General features: G+C 40.7%; 2 protein-coding genes across 3 annotated transcripts in view; one reads left to right on the top strand and one right to left on the bottom strand.

Moving 5' to 3' along the window:
* RPS6KB1 (ribosomal protein S6 kinase B1) overlaps nt 1-1,800 on the bottom strand; it is a 42,817-nt gene extending 41,017 nt beyond the window's left edge. The window contains exon 1 of one of the 2 annotated variants that reach the window (XM_080680726.1): nt 1,549-1,800. In XM_080680726.1, the coding sequence (XP_080536852.1) occupies nt 1,549-1,689 (141 nt within the window). In that variant the 5' untranslated portion in view covers nt 1,690-1,800. Of the gene's footprint in view, nt 1-952; nt 1,064-1,548 lie in introns of those variants that run through there. The other variant, XM_080680727.1, reaches the window with a different exon arrangement.
* A 119-nt stretch (nt 1,801-1,919) lies between these two features.
* On the top strand, nt 1,920-17,496 carry TUBD1 (tubulin delta 1). The gene is made up of 9 exons (XM_080678029.1): nt 1,920-2,174; nt 3,258-3,473; nt 5,711-5,858; nt 6,827-7,043; nt 7,690-7,921; nt 10,762-10,926; nt 13,585-13,725; nt 14,812-14,995; nt 16,571-17,496. The coding sequence occupies exons 2-9, from the start codon at nt 3,302-3,304 to the stop codon at nt 16,671-16,673; spliced, it is 1,362 nt and encodes a 453-aa protein (XP_080534155.1). The 5' UTR covers nt 1,920-2,174; nt 3,258-3,301; the 3' UTR covers nt 16,674-17,496.
* The last annotated feature ends 1,820 nt before the right edge of the window (nt 17,497-19,316 follow it).

Here is a 19,316-nt window from a genome sequence, read left to right as displayed (position 1 = left end):
TTTTACTGCTACCTCCTTTAACTTCGGGGATAAACCAATGGTCTACAAATTCTATCAGATTTTATAAAGCATCCTTCCTATCAAGTTTTCACCCCTACCCCAAAGCCACTGTCATATGTGACAAAAGTATAATACATGTAATGAAAGTAATCCCATTTTGTTTTCAAGTTGTATTAGTGTATCTAATGTTCCATTAAAAGGCTAACTGGGATTACATATGCAAACATATTAAAAAAGTACACATCTCAATATCCACCTTCCAAACTAATTTTGATTTAGACTCATTTGATTATGAAAAAAACACAGTATTATTTTAGTTTCTTAAAGTTTTCAAATTTCTTTCTATACATAAGCATCTCAATCTTTTGTCAATAAGCAGAGCACAACTTGCCAGAAGGAAAAAATTGGATGAAGGAAAGAAAGGGAAACCTCCTTATGTAGTTAGAGCAAACTTCTGACATGTACTCATCTAGACAATGGAATTTAGAATCTAAATTACCATAAGGATTTGCCCAGAATCAGTGATTTACAACACCATTTTTAAACTTAAGGTGTAACTTGTGATTTTTCAATAAATTTATCTTGGAAAAAGAATGATATTCCAGAAACAATAACAAACTATTAAGACAGCAAAGGTAAAACCAAGCTATGCATAGGAAAGACAATTCTACATTTAACACCCTAGATTACAGCAAGGAAAGCCCTCACACCACCATTCACAAGTCTCAGTTCATGCAATTTATTTTTGGCAAGCCAAATCACAGCTGTCAACGCTGGGTTTTTTTCCACCCCAAACTTATATAAAGTATTCTGAAAAAATATAGACATCTTCAACTGGGGGAAAAGTAAGTTATAAATACCGTGTGTTGTTATAAATGCTTTTTTTAAAAAAAAAAGTCACACGGAAGGAGTTTTGTTTTGTTTTTTTTAAAAAAAGAGCAAACAAACAAACCCTGGAAGATGCAGCAGAGCCCCCTTGCTCCCGAAATAAAACTCCTGGTGGCTGTAACAGCAGCGGCAGCGCTACTTCCGACAGAAGTTTTCAGCTGTCACTTCTAACAGCTGAGCGCTTCCTAGGAGAGAAGCGACAGGCCGAGAAGAGAGGTGGTTGTGGGAGGTCTGAAGATTTAATACTTGAAATCTTACTCTCGAAGGGAAACCCTTCCGCACTTCACCTGCACTTAAGGGACACCCAGCAAGCGCAGTCCCCCTCCCCCCAACACGCGCTACACCACTCGCTCCCAGCCACACTCAAGTCAGCTGGAGGAATCCACCACGCGCCCGTTCTCGGTCCCTGCATTGACTGCTCCTGGCTGCGCTGCTCTGGGGCGAGGGACGCGACCTGCACCTGCGAGCCCCGCAGCGGCCTCTCACTTCGGGCCAGGTCCGCCCCGCCCGCTCCCCTGTCTCGGGCTGCGCGGCGCTTCAGCTTGTCCGGGAGACTACGCACCCCCTGGGTCTCCGCGCTCTTGGACGCGCCAGCCTTCCCGGGCCCGCCCCGCCGCCCCGGCCCTGTCACCGCCGGCCCCCCGGGACCACGGGCCTCACCCCCTCCTCCAGCTCATCCTCAGAGCCCGCGTCCTCTGGCTGGTCCAGGTCTATGTCAAACACTCCTGCCATGTCCTCAGCTTCCCTGTCTCGGAAGTCCGGCGCTGGGTAGAAGCCGTCCCGCCTCCGTCGTCGCCTCATGGGCCCGGACTCACCGCAGACACCACCGCCGCTGCCGCCATCACTGGCTGCTTGAGCTCAGTGCGTCTGCGCTTAGGCCTTAGACTGGCTCCTCAAGTTCAGCTTGAGAGCATGCGTACAAGGTTCTGTGAAGCCGACTGTGGGCAATGCACATGCGTACAACTATCCCCAGGAGTGAGGTACTGGCAGACACATGCGCAGAAGCCCAGCCGAAGCCGCTTGTGGAAGCTAGATCATGCGCATTGTCAGCTCAAGCTTTTGATCAACAGGGAGCATGCGTACCGTGTCTGAAGTTGATAAATTGAAATTGAACATGCGTAATTAACCTTTCTGAATAGGAAAAGAAAAAAAATACAACAAAACTCTTCGTTTGTGGAACATGCGCATTCGTTCTCCCTAGTTTTTTTGGGTGTTGAAAGTGAGCATGCGCATAATGGCCCTCTGAAGTTTGAACAGGACAGAAACGGCTGGTCCTGGGGCTGTCAGTGAGTGGGGTTAATGGGGGAACTCCTAGGATTAGTGGGGAAAGGGAGAGTCTTGGCTTTGCTCTTTATTACTTAAGTGGGCATCGGAAAGTCCCATAACCTTTCAGAGCCTCAGTTTCCTTATCTATAAAATGAGAGTAATTATACCTAGTTTGCAAGGTAGTTTGAAAATTATGAGTACAGCCCTAGCTGGTTTGGCTCAGTGGATAGAGCCTCCGCCTGCAGACTGAAGGGTCCCAGGTTCGATTCCAGTCAGGGGCACATGCCGGGGTTGCGGGCTCGATCCCCAGTAGGGGGCGTGCAGGAGGCAGCTGATAAGTGATTCTCATCACTGATGTTTCTATCCCTCCCTCTCTGAAACTAATAAAAATATATTAAAAAAAGAAAAAAAATTATGAGTACAGAGTATGGCTCACAAGTCACTGCACTTTCCAGTGCTGCATAGACCTGGTGTGAGATATTTACAAAAAATAAAAATTGTCTCTGTTAAAAAATAGTGAAGACTTGCTGTAATATTTCATCTGGTCCAATTTTTCCAAGCTTGGTCTTCCTTGCTGTCCTACCTGAGCTAAACACAGTTTTTCTTATAAGTGTTACTGTAGTTACCAGGCCAGAAAGGTGATTGGTGGAGAGAGAGAGAGAAAGTCATTATTTAGAAGAGAGAAAAGTAATGTTAACTAATAAATGTACAATTGTTGAGTTAACTTCTGCGTTCTATGTGTCCCTGTGGTGGGAAGTGTATAGTATTAATTCCTTCAACCAGCATGCATTTTCTTTTGTTTTGTTTTAAATACATGCATGGGAAAATAGCGAATACAAATCAAATTTTGGAAACTGGTGAGCTGTGTATGAATAGATTTGAGTACAATAAATTCCAAATCCCAAAACCATGTAGAGAAAAAAAACAACTTCCTTAAATGATTGGTTCCTTAGACGACATAGCTATTTCATCTATAACACAATATATGCATATGGCATTTTTAAATTATGAATTTTATTGATGTATATTAACACACATGGCATTTTATTTGTTTATTTATTGATAATGTAGTAGTTCTCAAAACCTATATTTTTCTCTTACAGGTTGCTCACTTTTTTGAGGAAACAGGCCTAGTTTGTGTCTCAGCATGTCAATAGTAACCGTGCAACTTGGTCAGTGTGGCAATCAGATTGGTTTTGAAGTATTTGATGCTCTATTTAGTGATTCACACTGTCCCCAGGGACTCTGCTCTAAAAGAGAGAATGAGGCATATCAAGCATCTTGCAAAGAAAGATTCTTCAGTGAGGAGGAAAATGGAGGTATGTGTGGTTCACAGTCCTCTCCTTTACTCTGACATAACCAACCACTTCAAGGCCAGGCCATCCACATCATGTCTGAATTTCATCCCTTCCCATCTTTTTAGGGAATGACTTTGCACTTGATCCTTTGTTTCTGTATTAACAACCTTTGCCATTACGGTAGCATCTTCCCCCTCCGCACAAGAGCATGCTCAGATCTTGCCAATTTAAAAACAACAAACAAAACTTATCTCTTGACTATAACTTTTGTCTTCTTTATTACCTCTTTACCTTCTCAGCTAAGAGTCTCAAAGGATTACCCACTAACCAGCTATCATCTTGCTTCTGCCCTACACCACTGACGCTGCTCTAAGAAGAGTTCCCAGTGTTAGCCTAATTACCCAATCCAGTGACTGTTTTATTTTCTTAATTTACTTAATTCTCTACTGGATTTGGTAACTAACTCTAAAACTCCCTCCTTAAAACTCCTTCTTCTTAGAATCTGAACCTTTCTTCTCCAATGGTTGTATCTCAGGTGCTCCTCTGTCCTCACGTGTATAGTTCTTTCTGGGCAATTTCAGTTTCTCTTGTAATTTGTGACATCTTTTACACGAATGACTCTCAAATCTCTAGCCTCGCCTCACTTTCAGGCAACAATTAGTGGACGTCTCCACAAGCATCTCCCATGTGTACTTCAAAGTCAGCATCTCCGTATCCAGCATCATTCATTATCTTTCCTTTAAAACTTGGGCTCTTGCCCTAACCGGTTTGGCTCAGTGGGTAGAACGTCAGCCTATGGACTGAAGCGTCCCAGGTTTGATTCCTGTCAAGGGCATGTACCTTGGTTGTGGGCACATCCCCAGTAGAGGGTGTGCAGGAGGCAGCTGATAGATGTTTCTCTCTCATCGATGTTTCTAACTCTCTATCCCTCTCCCTTCCTCTCTGCAAAAAATCAATAAAATATATTTTAAATAAATAAATAAATAAAACTTGGGCTCTTACTGCCCACATACCATCAGACATCAAGATCTGCTTAATTTAGCCCAACCAGTGTGGCTCAGTGGTTGAGTGTCGAAGTCACGGTTCAATTCCAGGTCAGGGCGCATGCTTGGGTTTTAGGCTCAATCCCCAGTAGGGGCCGGGGAGTGCAGGAAGCAGCTGGTAGATGTTTCTTTCTCATCAATGTTTCTATCTCTCCCTCTCCCTTCCTCTCTCTGAAATAAATCAAAACATATTCAAAAAAGATCTGCTTGATTTACCTCCTACATATCTCTTGAAACTCTTCTGCCTTTTCCATGTTCACTGTCATTGCCTTAGTTTTGACTCTTGTCCTCTCTCACATGGACTGTTTTAAGACACTCTGCGTTTCCCTGCCTAAACTCCTGTGTCTATCACATCTGTCCTCTACACTGCTGTATTAAAAAGACATCTGGCCTTAGCTGGTTTGGCTCAGTGGATAGAGCGGGCCTGTGGACTGAAGGGTCCCAGGTTCAATTCCAGTCAAGGGCACATGCCCGGGTTGTGGGCTCGATCCCCACTAGGGGGTGTGCAGGAGGCAGCCAATCAATGATTCTCTATCATCATTGATGTTTCTCTCTCGCTCCCTCTCCCTTCCTCTCTGAAATTAATAAAAATATCTTTTAAAAAAAGACATCTAATTATTCCTCTCCTGCTTGAACATTTTCAGTGGTTCATTTCAAGCTTTTAACATTGTACACAAGGACTTCCAAGATCTGAGCCCTGCCTGCTTTCCATCTCCATCCATCACTTCTACTCCCTCCCCTATCATCTACTTCAACAATCCTAAACTGCTTGTTGTGTTCATGATATTTTGTACCTCCGAATATACTACTCAGTGTGGATTTGTCATGGGTCATCACATGATATAGTGATTAAGTGTTTCATCTCTCCAACTAGCCCTTCTAGGGCTGGATTGGTGTAGTCTTCATCTCTGTGTTCCCAGTACATGGCACATTGTAAGCACTCAACAGATGTTTGTAGACCTGACCCAGTGATCATTGTAACTCACACTGATTCATCTGCTTAGCAGAATGCTAGACATTATGAACCATCTGCATATACCTGCTGCTGCCCACCTTGATTTCTGAGCAGTATGACCAATCTTTCTATCCTCATACTTCAGATTTTGTGTGTGTGGCGGGGGAGGGGGTGGGACTTAGAAGTTTATACTCTGTGTTAGCCTAAATATGACATATGAAATATTATTCTTTTATTCCACACCCCCCCCCCATCTCTAGTTCCAATTGCCCGGGCTGTACTTGTTGACATGGAACCTAAAGTTATCAATCAAACACTATCAAAGGCTTCCCAGTCTGGCCGATGGAAATATGGCCAGCGTTCATGCTTCTGTCAAAAACAAGGTTCTGGAAACAACTGGGCATATGGGTAAGAATAATTCACCGTGATTTTTCAGTTTAGATACAGCTACATAGTCGATTAGTAGAGAGTGTAGTTACAACTGCACAGATGATATACTGTGCACATAATCTTAAAATTACTCTTTTAAAATGTAGGGTGTGACTTCACCCAGAAGAAACTCTCATTCTATCTCATGGATGTCTGTGCTCCCAGTCCAGGTGGTGATGAAACCGTGGACCTCTTGCAGCAGGGTTTTCCACTTCTTCACTGTCACTCTGCCAACAAACTTATTATCAATATAATATCTTTTTTTTTTCATTTTAATAATAATTTTATTTACCTCATATATCCAAAGTATATTTTGACATGTAATCAGTAAGTCCAAATTAATACATATAAATAGGATAAATCTATCTAATATGCATATAATTAAATTCATTGGGATGACGTTAGTCGAAATGGCCAAATAGGTCAATACAATATCTTTCTCGTGCAGGTATTCCAGCTAATAGGGAATACAGTGAGGCAGTAGTATTTCCTGGGGTTCTTTGGGAAATTCCAGTACCTAGGCTCAATTCAAAAATTCTGATGTAATTGGTATGGGAAGAAGCCTGGATATTGAGATTTTTCAAAGCTTCCCTGGGTGATTGTAATGTGCAAAAAAGTTTGAGAACCACTGCTTTCCGAGTATTGTTATGAGTATTGAATATTATGTTGTACCATAACCTTACTGAACTACCTGGTAATTGGAGTCTCCAGCTAAAGGAATGGCCTGTAACAGGATTTTCTGTACCTAGTCAATTCACTGTCTTAGCATTCCTACTCTCCTGTTAAGTATGTTTTAACTTGTGTATTTTAAATTTTGTGCCTCTCATGAGAGTTAGTTCACTTTCATGGGTTTAAAAAGCCTTCTCTGTCCTATATCTTTCTCTCTGCATTGCATATCTCTGGTTAAACTGTAAGGTGTTTGTATTTGTTCCTTTTGCATTGCTTAGTTACTCTGTTCATGGACCCAGACATGCAGAATCTATAATGAACCTAATCCAGAAGGAAGTAGAGAAATGTGACTCCTTGAGTGGTTTTTTCATCATAATGAGTATGGCTGGAGGCACAGGATCTGGGCTAGGAGCCTTCATTACACGGAATTTACAAGATCAGTATTCCAACGCTTTGAAAATGAATCACATTATATGGCCTTATGGAACTGGTGAGGTAAGAACACATTCATTGAAATTTTTGTATTTTTATATTTCAATCCTGCTGCAGTTGCAATACATGTAGGCAAAAGATTGATCTGACCCTTTCTTGGGAAATGTTAAGTTACTGCTTCAGGAGTGACTATACAATATGGTACTTGCGTGAACAATTCATTTAACTTTGCTCAAACTTTTGCAAACAGATGAGGTGTCCTGGTCTCTAAAAATTCCAAAGAAGACAATTGTGCATTTTCTCTCAGGGACACATTCCTGAGTTAGTCCCATTATCTACAGTATAAGAAGCAGAGACCTTGAGAAATCATAACATGGAGGTGAGATAAGTCACTATAGGTAATGATGTAGGAAGAAAGTGTGATAGTAACGCTGGCCATCCTTTGAATCTTTACTATATACAGGGCACTGTTCTAGTGATTTACATGCATTCTGTCATCAACCTTTAAAACTCTAGGAGGCTGGTATAATTATTATTCCCATTTTATAGAGAGGAAACGGAGGCACAGAGAGATTGAATAACTTGTACAAGGTCATATAGCCAGAAAGTGATTGAGCCAGGACTTGATCCCAGGCAGGATGCCCTGAGAATCCACCTTTTAACCACTATTCTCTCCTGCCTTTCTTATTTCTGACCTTCTCCTCTCCAGGTTATTGTCCAGAATTACAACTCCATTTTGACTCTTTCTCACTTGTACCGATCTTCAGACGCCCTCCTTGTTCACGAGAATGATGCTCTTCATAAGATCTGTGCAAAACTGATGAATATCAAGCAGATCTCCTTCAGAGATATAAATCAAGTCCTCGCCCATCAGCTGGGAAGTGTGTTCCAGCCTACTTATTCTGAGGAAGGCTCATCTCACTACAGAAGAAATCCACTAGGTATTTGTCCTCCTGTATGTTATTGATAGGAAAGTCTTATATTCTGAAAGCCTCGAAGTTATTCTTTCTTTTTTTTTTTAATATATTTTATTCATTTTTTACAGAGAGTAAGGGACAGGGATAGAGAGTTAGAAACATCGATGAGAGAGAAACATCGATCAGCTGCCTCCTGCACACCTCCCACTGGGGATGTGCCCGCAACCAAGGTACGTGCCCTTGTCCGGAATCGAACCTGGGACCCTTCAGTCCACAGGCCGACGCTCTATCCACTGAGCCGAACCGGTTTCGGCACGAAGTTATTCTTCCTTGGCTCCTCTCCTCTGCCTGAAGATTCACTCGGTCTCCCTCATCTCAGAAGCCTTCCTAAGGAGCTGCTTAGCTCTCTGAACTGTCTTACTGAAATGTTTTGGGAAGTTACTAAATTCTCTAAAGTGGTGGATGCCCATAGACTATTCTTCAGTATTCTCTCTCTCTCTGTTTCTCAGAAAAACTTTGAGGTATAATTCACATAACATACAATGCACTCATTTCAAGTGTACAAGTCAGTGTTTTTTAGCATATCCACAAAGTTGTACAACCATCATTTTTATCACTCCATAAAGACCCATCACCCGGCCGGAGTGGCCCAGTGGTTGAGTATCGACCTATAAACCAGAAGGTCACGGTTCGGTTCTCGGTCAGGGCACATGCCTGGGTTGCGAGCTCAATCCTCAGTGTGGGGGGTGTAGGAGGCAGCCAATCAATGATTCTCTCTCATCATTGATGTTTCTGTCTCTCTCTTCCTCTCTGAAATCAATAAAAAATAAAAATAAACCCACCATTCTTTTTTCAGCTTATTTGGCAAATAGTGCCTTATCAATTCAAATCATCTAGATGCAAATGACTCTATAATCTATATCCTCCCTCCTTAGCCCCGCCCTAATCTCTTTCCCAAATAGTTTTCTCTTTCCCTATCCCAGTTTTCTTAGTTACCTTGTGCTTCTTCAAATTTAGCATGTTCTGAATGGATTTATCATTTTTCCCCTGTCTTCCTCTCCTGCCACCTCTTCCTCAGTTAATATCACTGATTTCTCCCACTGTCCTCATATCTCATCAGTGTGCTCAGACCTGTAGGTGCCATCTCTGTCATCTGTCTGCATTCTTCCTCTTTGCCTTTTGTGACAGCCCCTCTACTGATTTTTTTCCTACCTCCATGACTACTCCTTTTATTCCCTTTTTTCCTCCGTTTTTCAGGCTCTGAATGCTTGGATCCTCTCCTCAGTTCCACAGCTTTAAATACCACTTGTCTTCTCCAACCTGCCAGTTTATCTTCAACTCTGACCAATTCCCTAAGCTCCAGATTTCTATATTGAGCAGCCTTCCTGACATCTCTATGTACACATTTCATGGACATTCCAAACACACTGCGTCTAAAACAGGTCCCTTAGCTTTCCCCCAATTTTGTTTCTTCCTCAATTGCTCAATTTTTTTAAAAATATATTTTATTGATTTTTTTACAGAAAGGAAGGGAGAAGGATAGAGAGTTAGAAACAGAGATGAGAGAGAAACATTGATCAGCTGCCTCCTGCACACCTCCTACTGGGGATGTGCCCGCAACCAAAGTACATGCCCTTGACCGGAATCGAACCGGGACCCTTGAGTCCACAGGCCGACGCTCCATCCACTGAGCCAAACTGGTTAGGGCCTCAATTGCTCAATTTTTAAAACGTAAGTCCACTAAAGACCTCAGGTACCAACATAGTTCTGCTCAAGTGTTTGAAGAGACATCACCTTCTCAACAAAGCAATTGGGGATTGTGAATTCCGAGGGGGTCCCCGTCTGCCATCTGGGGTGACTTTCTATAGCTATACTCTTGACGGGCACAGAAAATGAGAAGCACGGGGCTGATCCAAGATTGGATTTTTTCACCAGAAAAATTTGATGAGACAGAAGGGCAAGGAGCTGCATAAGGAGGGAGGTGAAGAAAAGGGAAGACTACCCTAATTGGTTTGGCTCAATGGATAGAGCCTCGGCCCTCGGACTGAAGGGTCCCAGGTTTGATTCTGGTCAAGGGCATGTATCTCAGTTGCAGGCTCAATCCCTTGCCTGGTCGGGGTATGGGCAAAGGCAACCAATTGATATGTCTCTCTCACATCAATTTTCTCTCTCTGTCTCTCCCTCTCCCTTCCACTCTCTCTAAAAATCAATGGAAAAATATCATCAGGTGAATCAGGTGAGGATTTTTTTAACAAAACAAAAAAACAGAGAGAAAGAAAGAAAAAGAAAGAAAGAAAGAAAGAAAGAAAGAAAGAAAGAAAGAAAGAAAGAAAGAAAGAAAGGGGAAGACTGATGGATTGAGAAGGCAGGACATCCATAGATTAGTCTATCTTAGTCCACTCAGGCTGCTATAACTCATAGGCTGGGTGGCATGTAAACAACATAAATTTGTTTCTCACAGTTCTGATTATCATTTAACTAGATAAAATAAATTAGAGAACTAGGAAAATTTCTAAAGGAATATTTAGTGAATACAGAAAGACAATAAAAGCATATTAACTCTTATGCTTACTCTGTTAGCTAAATATTTCATTCATGTAAACAGTTACTTGGCTTCTAAACACTTTGTTTCTTTTTTGGCAAAGTGTTATTTCTCACTCATGCTAAAATTGGTGCCAAAATGAAGCAAATACATAGTCTTTAATAGACTGTCTCTGAAATTTTATTTACACTTTAAAATTTAAGCAATTGTGGCTTGGAGGAGAAAATACTCAAAGACCATCAAATTGTGGTTGTGTATAGACCAACAGGAACAATGCGGAATTAAAATTTTAGTTAAGATTTTTTTTTTTTTTTCCTTACAGGAGACTTAATGGAGAATTTAGTTCCCCATCCTGAATTCAAGATGCTGGGTGTTCGTAGCATTCCCCAGATGTCTGAGCACTCCCTGGCATACAGCACGTTTACTTGGGCTGGCCTCCTCAAGCATTTGAGACAGATGCTCATTTCTAATGCGAAAATGGAAGAAGGTAAAGGATATTTTAAAAATATGTCGCCCAAAAGCTGGGAAGAATGCCTGGGGTTCTCAATATAAACTGGCTTGGGCCAGTTGAAAAATAATGGCCGCTTCTTCTGGCCAGGGAGGAGCCTGACTCACCAGGACATCCCGGGAGGGCTTCCTCCTAATCACCTCACAGTGTCATTTCCCAAAATAATTTCAGATAAGTGTGACATTTATTTTTATTTACATTTTATTTTTATCAAAGTAATATATGAACAGAGTTTTTAAAAACAAGTAATTAAGCCCTAGCCAGTTTGACTCAGTGGATAGAACATCAGCGTGTGGACTGAAGGGTCAGTTCAATTCTGGTCAAGGGCACATGCCCGGGTTGCGGGCTCGATGCCCAGTGGGGGTGTGCAGGAGGCAGCCAATCGATGATTCTCTCTCATCATTGATGTTTCTCTCTCTCTCCCTCTCTCTTCCTCTCTGAAATCAACAAAAAAATATATTAACAAAATTTAAAAAAAGCAAGTAGTTAAAACTCAAGTGTATACTTAACTCCATTTTAATACTTACAGATTTGTATTATAAACATAAAATATTTATGGATTTTGTTTACATACATTGCAGTGTATGTATATTATATCTCAATCTTTTTTAAAAAGCCAAGTAATTGTCCTGCATGAATTTATAATGAGAAAAAGAGCAGTGCCCTGTCCTACACTTCCCCCACTGCCCAGCTGATGCCTTACTTTCCATGTTTTTAGCTACTGCTTCTGGAATTTGCCTCCATATTTCTAAATATCTTGCTTATACTGTTACTTACGTTGTTTTCCACATTTAGATATTTTCAGTTGCCTCCCTAATGTAAAAATGGATAAAACCTTCTTACACGCCTCTACACACACACACACACACACACACACACACACTTTTTGACTAGATCAGTTTTCAATGTCTGAATTACTTTTGCTATGTAAATACTCATAGTTGAGCCATGTACTATCATTATTCTGCCCTTTCAGGACATTGATAGTTTGGCCAGGTACAGGATTCGAGGTTGGGAATCATTTTTATTCAGTATTTCGAATGCATTGCTCTATCATCTTCCAGCTTCCAGTGCTACTGTTGAGAAGTGGATCTGATTCCTAATCCTGTTTTGTTCTCTCTTGAATCTTTTAGGATTTTCTCTGTCTTCAGCATTTTGAAATTCCTTAATGTGGACCTTTTGGTTTATCTTAGTAGAACATAAAGGTTTTTTTAAAAAAATCTATTTTGTTCTCTGCTATATCTTCAGAGCCTGAAACAGTGGCCCAACAATAGTGTCCCTCAGGCCAGAGCCTCAGTGGCTTCGCTCTTCCTAATGGAGGGCTGTACTCCCCCTGCTGCAGAGAGTGGGACGGGTCTGGGGCTCTCAGGTCTTCTCAGCCAGTTTTTTAGCTAATCCTCCAGTTTCTTTCTCTCTTAGACGTGCCAGGCATGCCTCCAGGACCTCCATTGGGCGCAGGAGTTTCAGCTTTCCCTGGTTGCTAAATAGTAACCACTCCCTCATTTGCTTTCCAGCTTCCAACATTTTGCTGCCATTATCTCCTCTGCCTTTTTTCTTGCTTATGCCTTAAAAAAAAAAAAAATCCTTGTATTATCTTGTTAGTGAGATTTGGGGAGAGAGTGGCAGTAAACTTGTTTATTCAATCTGTCATGTTTAACTGGAAATCACTACTAAGTATTATCTTTGTAGTGTATATTTTACCACAAATCACAATAATTTAGGTTTCAATACTATGAAAGTGGATTTCTTCTACATTTAATTGTAATTCCTTAGGGATTTTAGATTATAGTGCTTGAGGTTTGGAGATAAGTGGATAGTTCACATCTTAAAATAATGCTTCCCGAATTTTTTGGGCCACAGTATATACCTGTTTTTCTAGCAAAACCTGTTAACATCTCAAGGAAGGAACACTGTGTTCCTAAGGGTAGTGTAAGATGTGCTGTGCTGAGCTTAGGTCAATAAACTACAATTTGCTTAGTCATTTTCCTATGAGGGACTTTAGGGTGTTAACTTTATTTTTTTCACAGTTACAGATAGAACTTTTTTAAAAAATTGAATTTATTGGGGTGACATTGGTTAATAAAATTATCTAAGTTTCAGGTGTACAATTCTATAATAGAGCTTTGAACATATAAATATTCGTGTATATAAATATATGGATAAATATATATACAACACTAACAAGGTTGAAGAATACAGTTTTAAAACTCTTCATTTGTTATCAGACTGCTCTATATAAAGGCTGACCCCGCTGATATTGCCATCGGCAGTGTATCTGTTTCCACATGTCCCAGCAACAGGAGGAATGAGTGATCCAAGATGGAGCCAGGCGGCAGTTACAGTGTCTTTTATGACCTGGCCTTGGGAGTCACACACCATCGTTTCTGCACCACCCTTTTGGTGCGTAAGGTCAGCCCCATCCCATGTGGGAAGGGACCACACAAGGACCTGAATTCCAGGAGGCAAGAGTCACTGGGGTTCATCTTGGAGGCTGGCTACCACCCTCTCTTAGCAGCAAAAAACTTTTAGTTATCAAATAAAAATGTATGTAACATACATAAATTCTGGAATACATTTTTCTCTTCCTGTTCAAAGCCATTCATAAAATCTCCTGCTTTTGCTTTTTTCTTTTGGTAGGTATTGATTGGCAGGTACGGCCTCCTTTATCAGGAGCTCCTACTCTTGGTAAAATGTCTGTCAACAAGAACCTTGACTTTAACACGTCCCTGGCTAACTTGGTCATCCTTCGTGGAAAAGAGGTGCACAGTGCGGATCTGGGTAAGCAGGGGTTAAGGTGAAAATTAAGATGTGCTTTTTGCACATGCATATGGTACACATGGTTTAAAAATAAAGACCCTGAATTTATTCTTAGAGAGAGGAAAATGATAATTATGTGTTTTTATAGCAAAATGAAACCATTTTATCAGTTAGTATGTGACTGAACACCAAAATAGGGGTGGTTTAAACAAGATACAAATTTAATTCTTTCTTCCTGAATCTGGTTGTTCTATTGTCTTTACCTTATGGCTTCTTCCTTCTAAGACATCTGTTAGAGTTCAGCCACCAGCTCACATAGAAAGGAGCAAAGAGGGGCACCCCTCCTCCTCCTAGAGTTACACACCACACTTGTGTCTATATCCATTTGACTGGGACTGAATCACATGCCACACTTAGCTGCAAGGTCACCATGAGCACAGTTAAAATTTGGGGGTTTTGTTACTAAAGAGAGAAAACAGGTCTTGTGGGACAGCTAGTGGTCTCTGTGCCAAGCATTTTGTTACAAAAATTTCAAGAAGTTGAAAGAGCAGTTCTCTTGTTAGTTTTGTGTTTCTATGGCATGTCTCTAGATTTATATTATCCTTATTTGATGGTTTCAGCAGTGTCCAACTGGCTGCTTCTAGCTGTGATATAAAGAACACTAAACAATCTAGTTCTTGTACTACCCCTTAGATAAATAGTAACAATTAAAAAGAGAACATTTCACCCCAACCCGTTTGACTCAGTGGATAGAGCGTTGGCCAGTGGACTGAAGGATCCTTGGTTCAATTCCGGTCAAGGGCGTGTACCTCGGTTGCAGGCTTGGTCCCCAGCCCTGGTCGGGGCATGTGCAGGAGGCAACTGATCAATGTGTCTCTCTCACATTGATATTTCTCTCTTTCTCTGTTATGATGAGTATAAACATTTATCAAAAGCAATGTAAAGCTAGTTTTTAATTTTTAAAAATTTACTTTTAAATGTAAGGCTAGTTTTAAAAGGCAAAACAAAAGGTATTTGGTGAAGTGGATAAGAAAATATTCCTTTATTATTTGTTTTCAAAATTAATGATTTACAATGTGAACAATGGTTTATGTTGTTTTACTCTAGGGGGATTTAAAGATCCAGCCCTCTATACTTCCTGGTTAGAACCTGATAATGCTTTCAATATGTGGAAAACCCAGAGAGCCTTTAACAAATATGAGAAGTCTGCAGCATTGGTCAGCAACAGCCAGTTCTTAGTAAAACCACTTGATATGATTGTGGGCAAAGCATGGAATATGTTTGCTTCAAAGTAAGTAAAAGATAAGTCTACAAACCTTCCTAAACTTAGGCAGATAATATAATGTTAAAACTCAAGGCAGGATCTATAACATCTTAGCCTTTTTGGGCTGCTTTGACAAAAATAGCATGGGATGGGTAGCCTATAAAGAATCAGTATTTGTTTCTCACAGTTCTGGAGGCTGGGAAGTCCAGGTTTAAGGTGATGGCAGATTGGATGTCTGGTGAAAATGCACTTTCTGGTTCACAGGTGGTATCTTTTCTCTGTGTCAGGACACGTAAAGGCACTTTCACGGGCCTCTTTTGTGAGGGCACTAATCCTAGTCTTGAGGGCTCCACCCTCATGACCTAATCACCTCCCAAAGGCCTCACTTCCTAATACCATCACCTTGGCGGACACAAACGTTCAATCCACAGCGTCGAGTAAGCATGGCTACCACTTTGTAGGTGTGAAACTTTAGGCATGTTACTCTAGGCTTCATTTCCTTATCTGTATAATGGGTCCAAACTGAGAAGACGTGTGGTGAGGATTAAGTGAGATATCATGTAAAAACATCTAGTGCAGTGCCTGACTAGTAAATGCTCAGTCATTGTTTATTATTATTATTGCTGTTAACTAAATTAGTTCCTACCTGAAATGAAATTAAAGCAGAAATTTCATTATAAGACAGGGACAATAAGATAGTTTTCTAAAATAAGATCCTTGAGCCCTAGCCAGTTTTGCTCAGTGGATAGAGCATGGGCCTGCAGACTGAAGGGTCCTGGGTTCGATTCCTGTCAAGGGCACATGCCTGGGTTTCGGGCTTAATCCCCAGTAGGGGGCATGTTGGAGGCAACCAATCAATAATTCTTTTTCATCATTGATGTATCTCTCTCCCTCTCCCTTCCTCTCTAAAATCAATAAAAATATATTAAAAAATAAATAAGACCCTTGAAGTAATAGAAGAGATCCTTACCTTGCTCAGAAATATTGCAAGTGCAACTCCACTTGATACTTAGGAATGTCTACTTCATATTAAGAAATGTGTTATCAGGTTTCCTGACCTCTGCCACAGTGACCAGCTGTCAAAGAAAAATTCCTCAAATGATTGGACAAGGCCTCCACTTTGATTAACTAGGATTCTCAAGTTTATTGTCACTCTCTTGGACACTAAAAAGGCAGGGAGCCTGCATAAACTTTGAAAGTTTGCTAAACTTTGGAGCCAACATTGAAGCAAAAGGAAGACTTTTAAGATAGCCTACCATCTTTAAATGTTCATGAGTTGGGAAAGGTCTATTTATTGCTTGATTTTAAGAGTTATTTTGCCCTGCCCGGTCTGGCTCAGTGGATAGAGCATCGGCCTGCGGACTGAAGGGCCCCGGGTTCGATTCCGGACAGGGGCACATGCCCGGGTTGCGGGCTCGATTCCCCCCCAAGTGGGGGACGTGCAGGAGGCAGCCAATCAATGATTCTCTCTCATCATTGATGTTTCTATCTCTCTCTCTCTCTCTCCCTTCCTTTCTGAAATCAATAAAAAATATTTAAAAAAAAAAGAGTTATTTATCTCTCTGGTATTTTTCATTTTACATTTTCTGTTTTTTTTGCCAGAGCCTACATTCATCAGTACACAAAGTTTGGAATTGAAGAAGAGGATTTTTTGGACAGTTTCACATTGTTAGAACAGGTTGTTGCCAGTTACCGCAATCTCTGATCCTGAACAAAGGGTTCAAGGGGAAAAATGCCTTACATCATTTTTGGACTAAAATATTTTCAATACCATTTTCACTGTATGTTTTCAAATTCTGATCTTTTAAAGCCAGCCAAGTCAAATGCTTATTTCTTCTGCATACTATGCCCACAGACTAGGAGAAGAACCTTTTAAATAGAGAATATCATCTTTTCAATGAAAACATCTACTTGGTATTTTCATTTGTAAGACACAAAAAAAATGGTGCAAGAATTTTGGAAACACTTTCCTGAGATGTTGGAACTCTGGAACTATCCAAAAAGGGGAATATTCTGTTTTGTCCCTATATGCCTAACTCTTCCCTCTTCATTTCAAAAAGGATTCATTAAATATGTGCTAAACATTCGCAGCACAATTTTAAGTTAAATTGTAATTCTGTATTTAAATGTATTTATCTTTGAAATGAATGTTCTGAACCACAAGAGGGAGCTGTTGTTAAATATTACAGGGTGAACATCTTGTATATTTTATTCTAGAACAGGTAAGATTTTCTACCTTAAGCAGCTATTTAAAATAAAGCCAGGCCCTGGCTGGTTTGGCTCAGTGGATGGAGCATCAGCCTGTGGACTGAGGGGTCCCGGGTTCGATTCCCGTCAAGGGCATGTACCTTGGTTGCGGGCACATCCCCAGTGGGAGGTGTGCAGGAGGCAGCTGATCGATGTTTCTCTCTCTATCCCTCTCCCTTCCTCTCTGTAAAAAAGCAATAAAATATAAATAAATAAAATAAAATAAAGCCAGGATTTTGTTAATAAATATACATCATGCTTAAATACGAAGGTAAATAAGTAAATGGTTATTTTGTGTTCTTTTCTTAACCTTTTTGGTTGTCAGAAAATTGGGTTGGTTTTTCTTTTAGATTTTGGAATGCCAGGGCAGAAACTGATTTTATTCCAACTAGTGCTTTTAAATTATTATAGGTATTTAGAAGATGGTCATATGCTTTTCAGTAAAAGGGGTAAGAACTTGCACCAAAATTTCACTAAGTTGAGAAAACTATCACCAAGGAAATACTGTGCTTGATAAAATTGGCACATCCAGAGGTGTTGGTTTCACTCAGGACAAAACACAATTGAAAGTTGGCAACTGAGTTTGAGGGGGCGGGGGGGGAGAGGTGTACTTCAATAAAACCCATCACATGTGATGTATTAACAAATGTAAAATGGGAAATAGGAACATTTGCCCTTTCTGCCAAATCTATCAGTGGCGATTTATTTTTATTTGGAAAATGACAGTTCACAGCTTCACTGGCTCTTCCTTTTCTTTCCATATGGAAATGATTACCTTTTTGCTGTTTTTCTTATCAACTGTTGCTATGATTTAAAATACTGAACCATATCTTATTTCTAAGGAATGTATAAAGTGGTCTATCTGTCTGTTCAGTTGCTAAAGGGCACGCCCCACCGCTGCATTTTGTTAACCCAAGTATACTTGAAAAATAATTACATCATAATTTTTACAAAATAATATTAAAAGTAATTGTTTGGACTGAAGAGATCCTAAGACTAAATCAATTTTCCAAACTAAACCAGCATTAGTAAATATCTGTAACTGAATGATCTCACCAGGGGTAAGCTGATTCTGAAGAAACTTGCTTAAAGTTTAGCTTAAAGAAAGTCTTAAGTTGAAATCATTTTATATTTAAGAAAGGTACCATAGGGACAAGTATATTACTAATTTGGCAACTCATGGAATCAATGGCAGGCGAATATTAAAAGTAAACCCTGCCTGGCCAGGGTGGCTCAGTTAGTTGTGGCTTAGTAAGTTGGGCATCTTGCCATGCACCGAGAGGTCACCGGTTTGATTCCCGATCAGGGCACATGCCCAGGTTGCTGGCTCAATCCCCAGTGTGGGGTGTGCAAGAGGCAGCCGATGGATGTTTCTGTCTCTCCCTCTCCCTTCCTCTCTCTCTAATATCAATTTTAAAAACATTTTTTAAAAAAAGTAAACCCCAATTAGACAGACCTCTGAGTCCACTCACTCATGTGGACCTAACTATTTGCAAACTTGTTTTAAACATTTACACAGAAATTTTTTTTGTCTATTTACTATTAGGGTTAGGATTTTGACTCAAAAATTAACACAAAGAAGCTGATCCCAAACTTCAAGATAAGGGGTGGCATTGCAAATATACTTTGTGTGCACAAAATGGCCAATCAGCTAGGACCACAGACTAGTAACTTCCTGGGCATACAGATACAGCAGCTTTGGACACGTAGCTTCTTTGGTGGCCCCTGGAGTACTGTTTTCACTCAGCATCCCATAGGGCCAGGATGCACCCCTATAGGCAGCGAGCACAGTGTGTTTCCAACTGCTCTTTGTTCTCAACCCTTTTCACTCTCCCCCATTTATGCTTTTCTCCGAGAGCTCTTCAGATTGTAAAACCTGTTTCTTCCCATCCATTTCCTCTTGCTTCTGGGGATCTTTGGGTGCTCCCCACCCAATACTATCCAGTCAATCTGCAACATCTTTCTCCTTTATGTAAACCATCACTTAGCTCTGGCTGGTTTGGCTCAGTGGATAGAGCGTTGGCTTGTGGACTAAAGGGTCCCGGGTTCAATTCCAGTCAAGGGGACATGCCTGGGTTGCAGGCTCGATCCCCAGCAGCCA

The sequence above is a fragment of the Plecotus auritus genome (genome assembly GCF_963455305.1).
Source record: "Plecotus auritus genome assembly, chromosome: 7".
Taxonomy (NCBI): domain Eukaryota; kingdom Metazoa; phylum Chordata; class Mammalia; order Chiroptera; family Vespertilionidae; genus Plecotus; species Plecotus auritus.
The sequence above is the reverse complement of the archived record's forward strand: the minus strand, read 5'-3'. Positions and strand labels throughout refer to the sequence as shown.

Excerpts from the sequence above, each read along its gene's own strand:
- TUBD1 (XM_080678029.1), top strand. The coding sequence starts at position 3,302 with ATGTCAATAGTAACCGTGCAACTTGGTCAGTGTGGCAATCAGATTGGT. Across the intron at positions 3,474-5,710 it reads CAGTGAGGAGGAAAATGGAG|TTCCAATTGCCCGGGCTGTA; the intron begins GTATGTGTGGTT and ends CCCCATCTCTAG. Across the intron at positions 14,996-16,570 it reads TGGAATATGTTTGCTTCAAA|AGCCTACATTCATCAGTACA; the intron begins GTAAGTAAAAGA and ends TTTTTTTGCCAG.